This window comes from Micromys minutus (assembly GCF_963924665.1).
Source record: "Micromys minutus genome assembly, chromosome: 21".
Classification (NCBI taxonomy): domain Eukaryota; kingdom Metazoa; phylum Chordata; class Mammalia; order Rodentia; family Muridae; genus Micromys; species Micromys minutus.
Window position 1 is genome coordinate 47141796 of NC_137956.1, and position 13922 is coordinate 47155717.

Here is a 13922-nt window from a genome sequence, read left to right on the forward strand (position 1 = left end):
GTGTGTGTGAATGGGTGTGTGACTCTAAATGACAGGAGGGAGAAGACAACTTTGTGTGGTCCTCTCTCTCTTTGTTGGCCTGCAGGGTAGAACTCCGGGTGCCAGGCTTGTGCGGCAAGTGCCTGTACCCACTGAGGCGTCTTGCCAGCCTTGTATGCTTTTTGCTTATTGCTGAGCTCAAAGGCTTTCATATGTTTTCAATATAAGTCTTTTGTCAGATGAGACCTGAAAAAATCATTTCTATCCATAGCTTATCTTTTATCTTCCACCCCATCTATCTATCTATCTATCTATCTATCTATCTATCCACTTACTTTTGACAATGCTGGGGTGACACCTATCTCTTACAAATACTGGACAAATGCTATCTGAGACACACTCCAGTGCACAGTTGCTGTGGTCAGCTGAGTTTAAGTTTTAAGTCTCAGGGACACCATCCCTCTCAACCAAGGCCTCACAGTAAATATTTCAAAGTATTTCTCCTGACTCCTTTCTCTTGCCTACAACTGCATTCAGATTCCCACTGCCTTTGTCAAGGAAGACAAACATGTTTCATGTATCAGAGTGTGAACAGTTTTCACCTGTGTAGGCTACCTACTATCTCTGCTCTGTTTGTGTGTTTCTATTTTTTTAGCAATATTTTTAAATGTCACTAACCATTCCTGCCTTGCAGCACTTACTAGGTAAGGATCATGGGACAGTTTCTTAAACTCCATGTACTATACTATTTATTTATGTCTATCTTCCCCTAACATCGCTAGATTCTGTCATAAGAGTAGGGTAAAGGCAAACAGTGATCTCTGAGAAAAAAGAAGAAATACAGAGGGACACTAAAGGACAGATCTAAAGAACCCATTTAGAGCAGTAGAACCTGAAGGGACTAAAGAAAATGAAGATTCAAAGATCCCTTGTTCTCTAACTCCAAGTAAAACAATGTGACCACACATGGAGACAAAAAAAAAAAAAAAAAGAAAGAAAGAAAAGAAAGAAACAGAAAGGAGAACTCAGTGGTTGGACAGGCTAGGTGTGAAGTGCTTGTAACACACCTTGTCAGTGTCGGTGTATACTTGAAACTAGGGTTTTCTCTGCACCCCTTGTCTCTGTACGTATAGTGTAAATCATAATATGGCGCCAACAATTAGCATTGTAACTGTTGACCAGAATCAAATAGTTATGGAGAACTGATCTGCTTTATGAAATCAATTTTAAAATTTCACCTTTTCTTGCACCTACATCGTCTTACACAATACCTTATATTACATACCCTGGTAAATCCATTCTTTCCTTCCAAAATTCTGCAATGGTTTTAGGCAACTAAGAAACTGTTTCTCTGAGTCAGGTCTTTGACAGGAGACATAACTGTATATACTGAACCATTTTTCCATGAGTAAACTGTAGCAGACGTCCACCTTTGTTACAAATCCTGGTTCTCATATTCATCCGGTTTGTCTGGATTGCGAAAATTCCTTCTCATCATTCTTCTAAAAATTCCTAGGGCAAAGAAACAATTCTAGAACTGCATCGATATCATTTCAAGGTTTCCAACTCTGAATGCTAGATCAGAAAATAATGCATTACCCACACTTGCTCTCTCCTCCAATGCAGCTCTCACCCTCATCAGGAAGCAATTGTTTTACAGCAGAGAGACTACTACAGAGATACAGGGCAAATGCAGAGAACATGTGGCCATGGCTGTACAGCCACAATGGGCACATCTAAATCAAAACCCCTACACAGAAGCCTCGGGGAGCATGAAGGAAGAGACGGTAGAAGGACCGTAAGAGCCAGAGGACCACGACACCTGCTACAGACACTTTCTTCAGGACAGGACAGGAGTGCTGCTCCCGTGAACGCTCAACAACATGGCCGACTGCACAAGACCTGTTAAGACCACACAGGCTGGCATATAAACACGGATAAAGGGAAATTTCACAAAGCCCTGCCCCTAGATAAAGTCAATGGCTGCTGAGAAAGGGAGAGTCCACTTTTTCCAAGGATGAGACCCTAACTGATTACACAACTGTCAGTGGTGAACCCTAAACACATCCATATAGGCAGCGCTAACTGGATTCGGTAGGGTTTTTATAGGTTATAGCATGTGTGTGTGTGTGTGTGTGTGTGTGTGTGTGTGTGTGTGTAAAACACTAATCATTCTAGAAGGGGTTGTAAATTCTAGAGTGATATGGGGGACACTAGAGTTGGAGAAACAGAGGATGTAACAATAATGTAAATACAGTATACTCATGAATGAAATTCTCAAAAAATTAATTTTAAGCTAAATTTAAGATAATTTTAAATGTAAAATTCTAAGATTTTTCTCATTTGATAGTATATAAAAACCATCACATCAATTATTAATTATAATCAATACTACAAATACTGTAAAAACTGAGAAATATATCTCCTAGTGTTAATATTGTATGCCTATCTTATGCATTTGCATACAGCCTGCAAAAACTATCAAATTTATAGTGTGCTACAATGTAGCCACATAAATTTATACTAAGACAAGAATCAGGGTAACAGCACTGGGGGGAGATTTCCAAATCTCCAACTTCTCAAAGTTCTATCATCAACTGAAAGTCAATTTTCACCTTTTCCAATGGCTGCCTTTGTTAGCTCCGGTTTCACGTGGGGGCTCATGTGCTCCTGCAATATGGCATTCCTAGATCATAAGGCTACTGATAGCAGCAGTCGCTGTGAATCCACAAGAGATCAGTGAAACAAATCTTAATGCTGTAGGATCTTTCTAGGAAATATGTATGGCACATAAAGGGCCAAGTCTACCTTTTCAGTAATAAATGTATTCTAATTTAACCAATTTAGCTTTTTAGAAGATTTTATTTACTTTTATTTCATGTGTTTGAGTTGAGTGCTGTGTGTGTGTGTGTGTGTGTGTGTGTGTGTGTGTGTACAACATGTATAGCTGATGTACACAAAGGCCAGAAGAGGGCATTAGAGGGCATTAAAACTGGAGTTAGCAAAAGATAACTGTGAACCATTACGTAAGTACCGGAAGCTGAGCCTGGGTTCTTTGCAAGAGTTGCAAGTGCTCTTAACTGCTGAGCCTCCTCTCCAACCTCCTAACTTAGTTAGATTTGGGCCTCTAAAAAATAATATTAATACATAAACATTGCAAGCTACTCTTTCTTACCTGTATCTGGAGACATTTTCATGCCACTGTTTATTACAGAGGAGACCGAGAAAAGTGCCTGCAATAATCTGCTGACCGATGTTTTTATTTGTTTGATTTGGTTTGGGTGGGTTGTTCTGTTTTGTTTTTTCTGTGTATCCCTGGCTATCCTGGAACTACCTCATAGACCCAGCTACCAGGCTGGCCCTAAACTCAGAGATTAAAGTCAAGTACTACCACCACCCAGCTCTGCTGAGTGCTTAATAGGACAATACTTTCTATCTTTGGGTCCCTAACATACTAGCTTCTAAGGAATTCAAAGACAAGGTCCCAGCACAGTACTTAGGCTCAGTACCTAAGAGCACAGCTCTCAATGAGAACTTCCTCAACAAGTGCAGACCAGAACCCTCCACCCATAGAAACATGGATGATCACAAACTTGCAAGGCTGCTCAAATTACATTCTCATGCTGAAAACAAAATAAAAATATTTTTTTAAGTGCTTAGTGAGAAAAGGCCTTGGGAAAAGGCTTGAACTGGGAAGACCAAGACAGCAAACAGCAGTGGTCCTTACAGCACCTTCCTTCACACCTGAGCTTAACAGGAGAGAATTCTGTCCTCCATAATTCTTGTTTGCCTTGAGCTGCAAGATCACATGGGCTAGAGTCTCCACAGCAGCCTTCTCTGCACTGTCCCCAATCTCCCATGATAGCATCGCACGCAGGGAGCAGGGCCCTACTTAAGGATCTGGCTAGTGGGGTTATGTAAGTGCCTGTAGTAACAAAGCCTGGAAACAGCCTTTAGACAAGGCTTCAAGAAACATCTTAGGACCAGGCAAAATTGAAAATGTCAAAGTTCTAGGTTTCCTTTAAATCTCTTTTTTTTTTTTAAATCACAAAGTCAAATATAATTCTGATTCCTACAGAAGAGTATTTTTTAAAGTAAAAAAAAAAAAAGCAAGAGAAGCAATTTGTCAATTAGAGGAAATAGCAAACATTCAAAGAGAGGAAACATTAAAAGTTAGGTTAGCAACAAATTATTTCAACCAACAAGAGCTTCTACAAAATACATAGAATGCATCAGTGTGGTAGCTGTGCTTATTTCTGCTTGGCTTCTGGGTTCCATCTCCCACAATAACAGACACCAGATGACCGTCTTTGTGGGCGGCCATACTGCTGCTCACGGCCGACTGGCGGCTGTGAAGCTCCCTTTCCCCAGCATTACTTCAACAAATGTGAGGTTACCATAGAAGCATAGCTCAGCCGGACACTGCCTTACGTAATGAGACCTAGTTTAGACCTAATGCTGCAATGCAATCCTCTGAAACCGTGAATCCTTAAAGGGATTCACAAGCTTTATCTACAACAGAGCCTCATGCAAGTAAAATTTCCCATTGGTTTCCAGTAAAAAGGACATCAAGCCAGAGAGACAAGGAAAGGCTTGATAAAGGAATAAAAATTTGCCTGTGACCTGTTTTACAATAGTCTACCCAAATGACTTGCTTTTTCTCAAATACGTCTGGGAAACAGTAGACTATCCCCAACTCTGAAAGCTTCTCAGTGTCTTTGCCCATGTCTCCACTGTTCCTTTTTGTAATTTTGTAATTTTTCATAAGATTTCTGTAAAAAGCATGTATGGCACTGTAGTGGGGCAGGGAATTCCTGAGAGGTTCTGGGCTTATGTCACAAGTCCAGTTTCCGCTCGGATGCTCAGATCACATCTTTCCTGGTGTGGCATTCAGAGTCAGGGACCAGAATAACTGGACCATGATAAATTATTTACCTTTTTTTTTCCTTTGGTGGAAAAAGAGGCACATACCATTCCACAATCACCTACTTCCTGTATCCAATTCTCCTCCACTTACACTGGCTAAGGTTCACCTTCAGAACTAAAACTTGCCAAAGTGATATTAAAACTAACTCATCATAAGAAGCCTGAAGCAAACTTTAAGAACACATCCTGAACAATGGCAGGAGAACCAGAAAAAAAGTACTAATGCTGACATGGAGATTAACTGCTCTGATTCCTTGCAAGGTGCTCTCACAGAGTCAGTTTTTTCTTTCTTTAATATGGAAATCTTCACAAATTGTTGAGTTATCCTTGCACAATCTGTGTACTTCCAGTTGTGTGCTGCCAAGAATCACCATGGGCTGTCTTTAGGTGCTAGCGCTAGTACCCAGGCTCCAGTGCTTGCCCATCTCCTTGTCCTCCGCTCCCATTCTCAACTGTCTGTTGGGAATTTCCAAGTCCCATCAACATGCCAATTCCACCTTAACTTTGAACCTTCATTCTGACATTCCTTATATTCTGCTTTCAAATAAAATGTTTACAGGTGTTTGCAGACAGAGAGAGGGAGTGTGAGATAGTTTTATGGTGATGAGGTTAAATGTCACCATCAGGTAGGACTGGCTCTAAAGAAGATACAGAGCCCTTCCCTCTACCTTAGGAAACGCCATAAAGCAACTATCAGCAAGGCAGACGATTCTTACCAACGTCAGGATCAACTGGCATCTTGGACTTCCCAGCATCCAGAAAGAGAAGATATATCAGGTCTATGGTTCAAGTTTCCTACCTAGTCTGGGATCACCTAGGCTATGGTATTTGCTAAGGTAGAGTGAGCTGACTAAGAAAGACTTTGGTTCTCTAGACTCTTACCCTGGCTAGACCTAAAAACCACCATAGAAGGCAGATGGAGTCCTTGGGCTCCATCAGACAGTTCTTCCAGAAGTGGAGAGGTATTAAAGGTTCCCCGAGGGATCCTAAAGTACAGCTGGTTGCCGGTGAAGGCATGAGTTATGTTACTGAGTCCAGAGACTTTTTTTTCTTAACTGTCTAACTCACCACATAGCGATCAGGGAACAGACGATGTAACCACTTACCAAATACTGCAAAGAAAGCTTCAAAGCTTCATAGTTATGAATATGTACTATTAATACTACACCTCTTACCACATTATAGGCACATACAGAGTGAGACAGATAAACTCCCTGATCCTGCAGCACAAACATTTGAAAGTCTGTACTCTCAACCGTGCTTATTTTGATCTGTAAAAACTCCAAGCAACAATTATTATAAGAAAAGACACAAAAGACCAAACCTCACAGCACCAGTTCTTTACAAGCTTTCCCGGCTGTGTGCATTTAATTTGTGTATTAATGTTCTTATCTGAGTGCAGTTTTATTAGGTTCACTTACTGTGTATTTCTCATCTTTTGACATCAGTAAACATATATTTGCACAAATATGCCAATAAATAATGGTACTGATTTAGTTCAATGAAAAATAACAAGGGTTTTGTTCTAAACTTTCTGTGCTGAGTCAGAAACCCCTTGCAATCCATGTGGAAGATTCAGCACAAATACTTGAGGCTTGAAAACACCTTAGTAACTATGTGATGTGCCCCCTTCTCCTCCCTCTCATCCCCAGACCTCCCATGATGACCTACAGCTGGTGACCCCTTAAACCAGAAGTTGGTCCTACATCTTCCCAATGTGATGAAGAGTCCATAACCCAGGACAACACAGGTACCTTCTTGGTTGACCATTGCCTACTGTCTGGGCCTTTCCAGCCATTCATGGAAAAACCCAACTGTTTACTACTCAGCAAATTTTCCTTTATCTCCAATTATTTTAGACACATCACATCTACAGATTTCATATTATATCTCAAAAAAAAAAAAAAAAAGCTGGACTTAGAATGAGAGGAACACTATACAGTCTACGTCGTTTTTATATGATTCTTGGAAGGTAATTTCAGTTACAAAGACTGAAGAGAGACAACAATTGGGGAAGCTTCTTATGAAACTTTTTAAAGAAATGAACAACGGAGAATGAAAAAGAATGAAAAGAAAGAAAAACATACATAGGCTTTCATGGCCAATTCCAGGTCTTAGGTCAATGTTACTCAGAGTGTTTTACTCCAATCCTGAAATACACTACAAAATATAGTGTATTTATGTAAATACTCCTACATATTTGAATATCGCTGTCCAAATTAAGATTCCTGACAGCTTCAGATAAAGAAGGATGGAGCTGGTATGTCTCCACAGCAGAAAATGTTGGTGTATTCACCCCTACGATCCTCCCAGAGCCGTCAACGAGCAGGCAATGCTCTCAGTTCTCCTTGCTGCTGCCTTCCTCCCAACTCCTGTGGTAATAAGCAACTGAAAAATGGTTCCTAAGTCCAGCCCCCTTGCCTCTCCACCAGGACAAACTATCCAACTTTGTGCACAGGAAATGACCAGACTGAGGCTAACCTGCCCATAACCACACTTTCCCATTTCCTCCATCCCTTCCCTGCTTCCCTTATACGTCCCTTTCTAAGAGAACTACATCAATAAAGCCACAGAGAGGATCTTATAATCATCACCTGCAAGTAAAAAAGTATATGGCCAATGAGCTGAGACAGAAAATAGGAGGTGGGACATCCAGAGGGATCAGAAAGAATTCTGGGAAATAGTCAGAAATTCAAGAGATTCGCCCCCAGAACACTGAGGAGACAGATGTAAAAAAATGAAGTAAGCCAGCCACATAGCTGAACTCGGGTGATAACCTAGTTATGAGCTAGTCGGAGAGCAAGCCAAAGCCTAAGGCCTAAGCACTTATTTATAAATAATTACTCTCAGAGCTGTCATTTCTGAGACTTTAGTGGCTGGGAGGAAAAGCAAGAGTTACATAAAGCACTGCATGCAAAACATCCAAGTGGAACCTATACCTCATGACCTGCCTTTCTATCATTCCTAAATCAGAAAAGAAAAACAGGGCTGCTCAAAGAAATAACAAGTCTACAAATCAGCATAGAATAAAACTTAGGTGTCTTGTGTGAAGAAAATAAGGAAATGTTCAAAAACCAGGACAAGGACACAGAAAGTGGTATAAAAGACTCACAATAGTCAAGTTTGAGAAGAAACATAATTCCATACATAGATAAGCTGTAAGCCACTGGCAATGGGTACCAATGACACCCATAATGCATCTCTAAGTAAATGCTAGGAGACTAGGGGATCACTCTTACAAGAATGTCAGCACTCGCCTAGTAAATGTAGATGAAATGCTGACGGTGGAAAACCATTTTATAACCATCATGGGAAATGGTAAATAATTAAGAACCAACTGATGCTGAGGCAAGGGATGTTTAAGGAGTGGACATTCACACAGTGCAGTGATCTCCCTGCAGAATGTGTGTTAACTGCAAGAGGGAGGAAAACAGCAAAGAAACGGAAAGCTTTTGGTAGGTGATCAAAATTACCACTGCCCAGAACGACAATCCCATGCCATGTGACTCCAGATGTGATACCTAAGAAGGATACATCACCTACACGGTATCAGCTACGTGTGAATAAATATGATCTAATCAAAACTCTGAACAGAAAACAAGGGGAATTCTAATTGTTAACATGTAACTAGAACCCTGGGGTCCACCTTCTCTCGGGATAGAATTCAAAGTCCTTGAGGGTTTATGGACACTTCTGTATTTACCGTGTTCACAGGGGAAGCCCTCAATTGGCGTGGCTCAGGCTTCTATTTCAAGTCTTCGTTCTGTGCCTTCTGTGTATTCCAAGATCTTTAAAGTTTTCACAGCAACCCATTTGGACACCATCAGGTTAATCTACTGGGACCAAATCAATGTATTTTCTAGATACATATACTAGAGTAGATATATACTTCTAGAGTAGATATATACAAAATACACAAGCTAACTAGTTACTTTTTTTCACTCTGGAACAGAGACTATGAAATAATAATGCACACCTGGAATCCAACACCTTAGTGGTGAGGAAGGAGGATTGCATAAATCTGAAAGCAGTGTGGGTTACATAGAGAGTTCAAGGCTAGCCTAGGCACAACAAAAGACCCTGCTCCCTGCCCCCCCCCAAATAAAGCCAGGATAAGTCTGGGAATGTTGCACAAAGGCCTGAGTCCATGATCCCAGCTCCACACATGTCTGGAATCCCAGCCTGGTGAGGTACAAGTAACAAGAGGAGCACACGTGTAAGCTACATAGTTAACTTAAAGTTAACATAAGACCTTACCTCAAAAAAGAACAATGATAAATGTTAACTTTCCAGTCAATGCCTATCACCTCACATAATTAAGCACATAATGCTCAAGGGGGGGAGACTCTTCAAATATGTTCAGACATCTAACTTTCCAGAAAGTAAGTCTCCAGTAAATGCAAGTACTAGTAACCACATACTCCAATAGGTAGCTACATTAGAAAAGGAACCGGAAAAAACCTGACCCTTCAGAATCTATCACTGCAGCTTTCTCCCATAAAACACCTCAACACCACTGTCTTAGTCAGGGTTTCTATTCCTGCACAAAGTATCATGGCCAAGAAGCTGGGGAGAAAAGGGTTTATTCAGCTTACACTTCCACACTGCTGTTCATCACCAAAGGAAGTCAGGACTGGAACTCAAGCAGGTCAGGAAGCAGGAGCTGATGCAGAACGCCATGAAGGAATGTCACTTACTGGTTTGCTTCCCCTGCCTTGCTCAGCTTTCTTTCTTATAGAACCCAGGTCTACCAGCCCAGGGGTGGCTCCACCCACAATGGGCTGGGCCCTCCCCCCTTGATCACTAGTTGAGAAAATGCCTTACAGCTGGATCTCATGACATTTCCTCAACTGGGGCTTCTTTCTCTGTGATAACTCCAGCTTGTGTCACGTTGACACAAAACCAGCCAGTACAACCAACCACCCACGGGCTGTCATCAAGCTCCACATCTCAATTTCCACCTCCAGCCCTAGCAAGGCCCAGCTTCTCCTGGAAAAAGAATAGCCATGGAAGGACAGCCGCAGAAAGACACAGACAGAAGGACGGATGGACGGACAGATGTAGACGTCTTGTGAAAGTAAAGGGAAAGGAGGAAGCTGCGCTAAGTGACAAGGGAAGAGAAGCCTTGGCCTTGCTAAGGAGGCGAGAAAGCGGAGGTGGGCAGGAGCACTCGTGGATAGTGTTCCTCTGCAGTTGTCACCGGGGAACATAAGAAATTCAGAAACTTTTCATCAAATACCAGAATAGGTATAAACAGGTGGTTCCTTGATACTTTCAGTTACTGGGTATTTTATCCTCTGTTAGGGGCAGGGGCTAACTTCTAAGACTCTTACCAAATAGAAATTGAAACAAATTTTTAAAGCAATAGCCCCAAAGAGGACATGCTACAAAAATTAAAGTTCTTATCTATAGGTGTAACCTATAAAATTGTCTATGCTTTCTACTTTCTCAAATGTTTTTGGACTAATTTTTGTATCTTACTGGTTTCTTCACTAATTAATGAGTTGAAGAAAATCTTCAACACGTATCCATTTTTTTGCATGAGTCATAATTTTATAGTTTTGAAAATTATATTTAACAAGCATGAATCTTAACATCAGTTTTTATAGGTGATTGTGAGTTACATGTTTTACAAAAAAATTTAAAGTTTTAATCACTAAATTTGGCCAGATATTTCTATAACTGCAATGTTTATAGAAAGTATTATGAGTTTGCAAAGAACCATAAGTTGAAATAAGATATACTTAGATCCTAGTATAGGAGAGTGAGCTACACTACAATCTCTTGCAATATTATTGAGGTCAAAGGTCCTGCTTATGACTGAAGGTTATAAAGAATCTCCTATCAGAACAGGGACTAGCCCACACACACACACACACACACAGACACACACACACACACACACACACACACACACACACACACACGGTTAGGGAGAGCTGAGTCGGCAGAACTGGAATGGTGCAGAGCCACATGTCCGAACAGCCTAACAAGTGCTTCAGTGTCAGGGTCTAAGAGTACAGGCATCAGTTCGAAGTCAGTCCCTCTCACTGTTGGATCCAGACTTTGAGAAAAATCAAGAGGAAAGAGAATTAAAATGCTTTAACATAGAATGCAAGGCCCTAAGCCTGCTTTCCCAACCTTTCTCCTTATGGTTCTCCTCTGTGCTCTGCCCGTCAATGAAACATTCTTTCGAGCACTTGCCACTCTAATTGCCCACCATGGTCACGGTCCCAGCCCCCAGCTCTTTTCATGGTAGCTTCTTCTCATCCTTGACATTTTAAAGCAAACGCCACTTCTCCCAGCTTAACAAACGTAGCTCTCCTCACAATCTGCTTTCTTTACAATGCGTCTTTTAGTGTCTGTGAACAAACAGGAAGAGGCTATTTTGGGTGGTGTCCTTGTTTGTCCTTTATGTTACTGTTTCCTAGGTTACAGAGCAACACATACCATGAATACTGGCCCCCCAAAAGTTTACCAAAAAGTGCTAAAATAAAGGCATGGCTGACAGCCTAGGCTGAGAAGGAAACCATGCGGTTTGGAACAAAACGTGGTCCTCTCAGACAACAGCCATGTAGCCTTGAGCACACTACACATTCCGAGGGGGTTAAGAGTAACTAGAAACCAGTGAGAGCAAGTATGAAGTGTTTCTTACACTTTCTCATCTGTCTAAATAAAGATCCATGCAGGCCTCTAGCCCAGTGGGTCCTTACGTGTGAGTCACCATCCATACGGCAAACCTCTATCTCCAAAAATGTATATTATGATTCCTAACAGTAGCAAAATTACAGCCATGAAGTAGCAATGAAGATAATTGTACGGTTGGGGGTCACCACATGAGGGACTGCTAAAGGCTCTCAGCATTAGGAAGGTTGAGCTCCACTGCTCTACCCTGACTGCCCCATCTGTCTAAGTATTATTTTCAAGGTCGTGAGATACCAAAACCATACGTACTTTCCCTGAACTTCCCTTTACCCGTTCCTCATTACCGCCTCCTACCTTCCAATCAAAGTAGTCGCCTCAAACCAAATAAGACCGGGTATGTTTTACCACCTAACTATTGCTCAGCGTTGCTGCTTCAAAGCCTGGGTCTACGGCTGCTTCACGGTTCAGTCCCAATTATCTTGCCTCAAACTGGTCAGATCAAGCAGTGTTCCACAACTGCTTTATGCTTCGAGTGACAGAAGTCCCCGAGTCCACCACGATCTGCGCTAGGATGTGATACATACAGATATGCTTATAGACTCTGGTTTATTACGTTAGGCAGAAAGTAAGCCGAGCGCTGCAGTAGATGAACAGAGGTCTGCTTTAGACAGTGCTAAATTCTATGAGGAACTGACATTTCAAATCAAATCTGATGGGCATGAAGGAGCCAACTAAGAGAGAGCTAGGGGGAGTGACTCTAGGCAGCGGATTCACCTTTCTGAGCCTGCTTCCTACTCTGAAAATGGTGATAAAAGAACCAACCACGCCAATACTACTCTGGGACAACTGAACACACTTAGCCGGATAATAAAGTGACAAGTTATTCGAATGCTGTACCTAGTTTCCATCCTATTTGAGGGCCACATGGGACCTTCCACTTCAGCATCTCCAAAGGTTTGAAAATCTCTAACAACTAGACTCACTGCCTTTCCATCTCTGTCTCTTCGCGGTTACTTAAGCGAAGTACTGTTAAGTGCGCTTCTGTAAATCTTCCTGAGGATCTGAACTTGACTGCAAACATAAATGATGGGAACCATGCAAATTAAAACGACACGGAAGATGTTTTGGAGAGCCTTTCCAAGAAGATGACTCTGGCCAGTCAGTCGTGGAGCCTTTGCTACACTCACCTACAAGGACGAACTTGGGCGTATAAGGCATGAAGATTACCGGAAACAAAATGTTAAACTGTGCACCAGTATGAAACTTGACAGTTTTCTGGGACAACGGTGTCTACACACCCGATACTGTTTAAAAGGAGCCTGTGCCCTAACGGAGGAAAGAAAAAAACAAACACTAGGCGGTGAAGGAAATGAAGAGAGAATGCAAGTTGACACAAGGAACCCAACGCTCCTCACTGAGCAACTAGAGCAGAGAGCCCCAGCGAGCGGCAGATTGACGGCCATTCACGGAGAGTTGGAAACCCAGCCGCCGGGCTGAGTGAGGTGCTAACCACGGAAGCCGCGCATCCTCGGGGCATCTGACCCACGATGCCGGGCGGAGACCCGCGCCTAGGCCCTCAAAACCACGACGACTGCAGTACCTGCGGGGTCCAGCGCCATCTCGGAGGGCGGAGAAGCAGCAAGCCAGCCACTCGCGGGCTCTGGGGCCGGGAGGGGAGGAGCCTGAGCTGGGCTGCGCGCGCAGCCGCTCACCCGCCCGCAGCTTCCCGCAGGAGAAGAGCAGGAACGCGACCTCTGCGAAGAGAACAGGCCACACCCCCTCCCCTGTTCCTACTTCCGCTTTGTTCTACGCCTGCGCCTGACTGCCCTCTGGGGAATCCTGCTGTAGAGTGGGCGGGGTTCCTCAGGGAAGCCCCCTAAGGGGCGGGGCTACGCATGCGCCTCCAAGAGGACGCCTTGTTTGTGCATTGCCAGACTTTTCGAGGTAGCACGTGGGATTTGAGGCTTAGGCCTCTTATCTCAAAGGTACTGAAAGTCCAGGTCATTCAGTTGTTAGTACCTTTGTCCCTGTCGGGTTTCAGCCTCAGTCTTGAGGGCCAGAGGAAAAGTAATAAAAATAAAGCTCTTATCCTCGACCAGGAGAAAAGCCACCTGCAGGAGACCTGTTTTGTGAACATCCCCTGGGCGTACTGTCCAGTCTGGGTGCTGTTACGGAACTGCAGATGTAAGAAAAAGGAACAATTGCCCGAAGGTAACTTTCTGGGTGGTACTTAGGCCTGTTTCTGCTCACTGACCATCCTTCAGTTCTGAGTCTTTATCAGATCTCCATTTAATAAATTCGAGCCTCCAAAATGGTGAGGGAGGCCAGGGACAGATGTTTTTCCAAACATGGAGCAGCTGCCTCTTCCCTGC

The 13922-nt window shown here is 42.7% G+C and overlaps 1 protein-coding gene across 2 annotated transcripts in view; it reads right to left on the minus strand.

Annotated features, from left to right (window-relative positions):
- The window catches only part of CMC1 (C-X9-C motif containing 1), a 57513-nt gene extending 44237 nt beyond the window's left edge, over window positions 1-13276 (minus strand). The window contains exon 1 of one of the 2 annotated variants that reach the window (XM_080933940.1): window positions 13151-13276. In XM_080933940.1, the coding sequence (XP_080790066.1) occupies window positions 13151-13169 (19 nt within the window). In that variant the 5' untranslated portion in view covers window positions 13170-13276. The remainder of the gene's footprint in view (window positions 1-13150) is intronic. The other variant, XM_080933941.1, reaches the window with a different exon arrangement.
- Window positions 13277-13922: the final 646 nt, after the last annotated feature.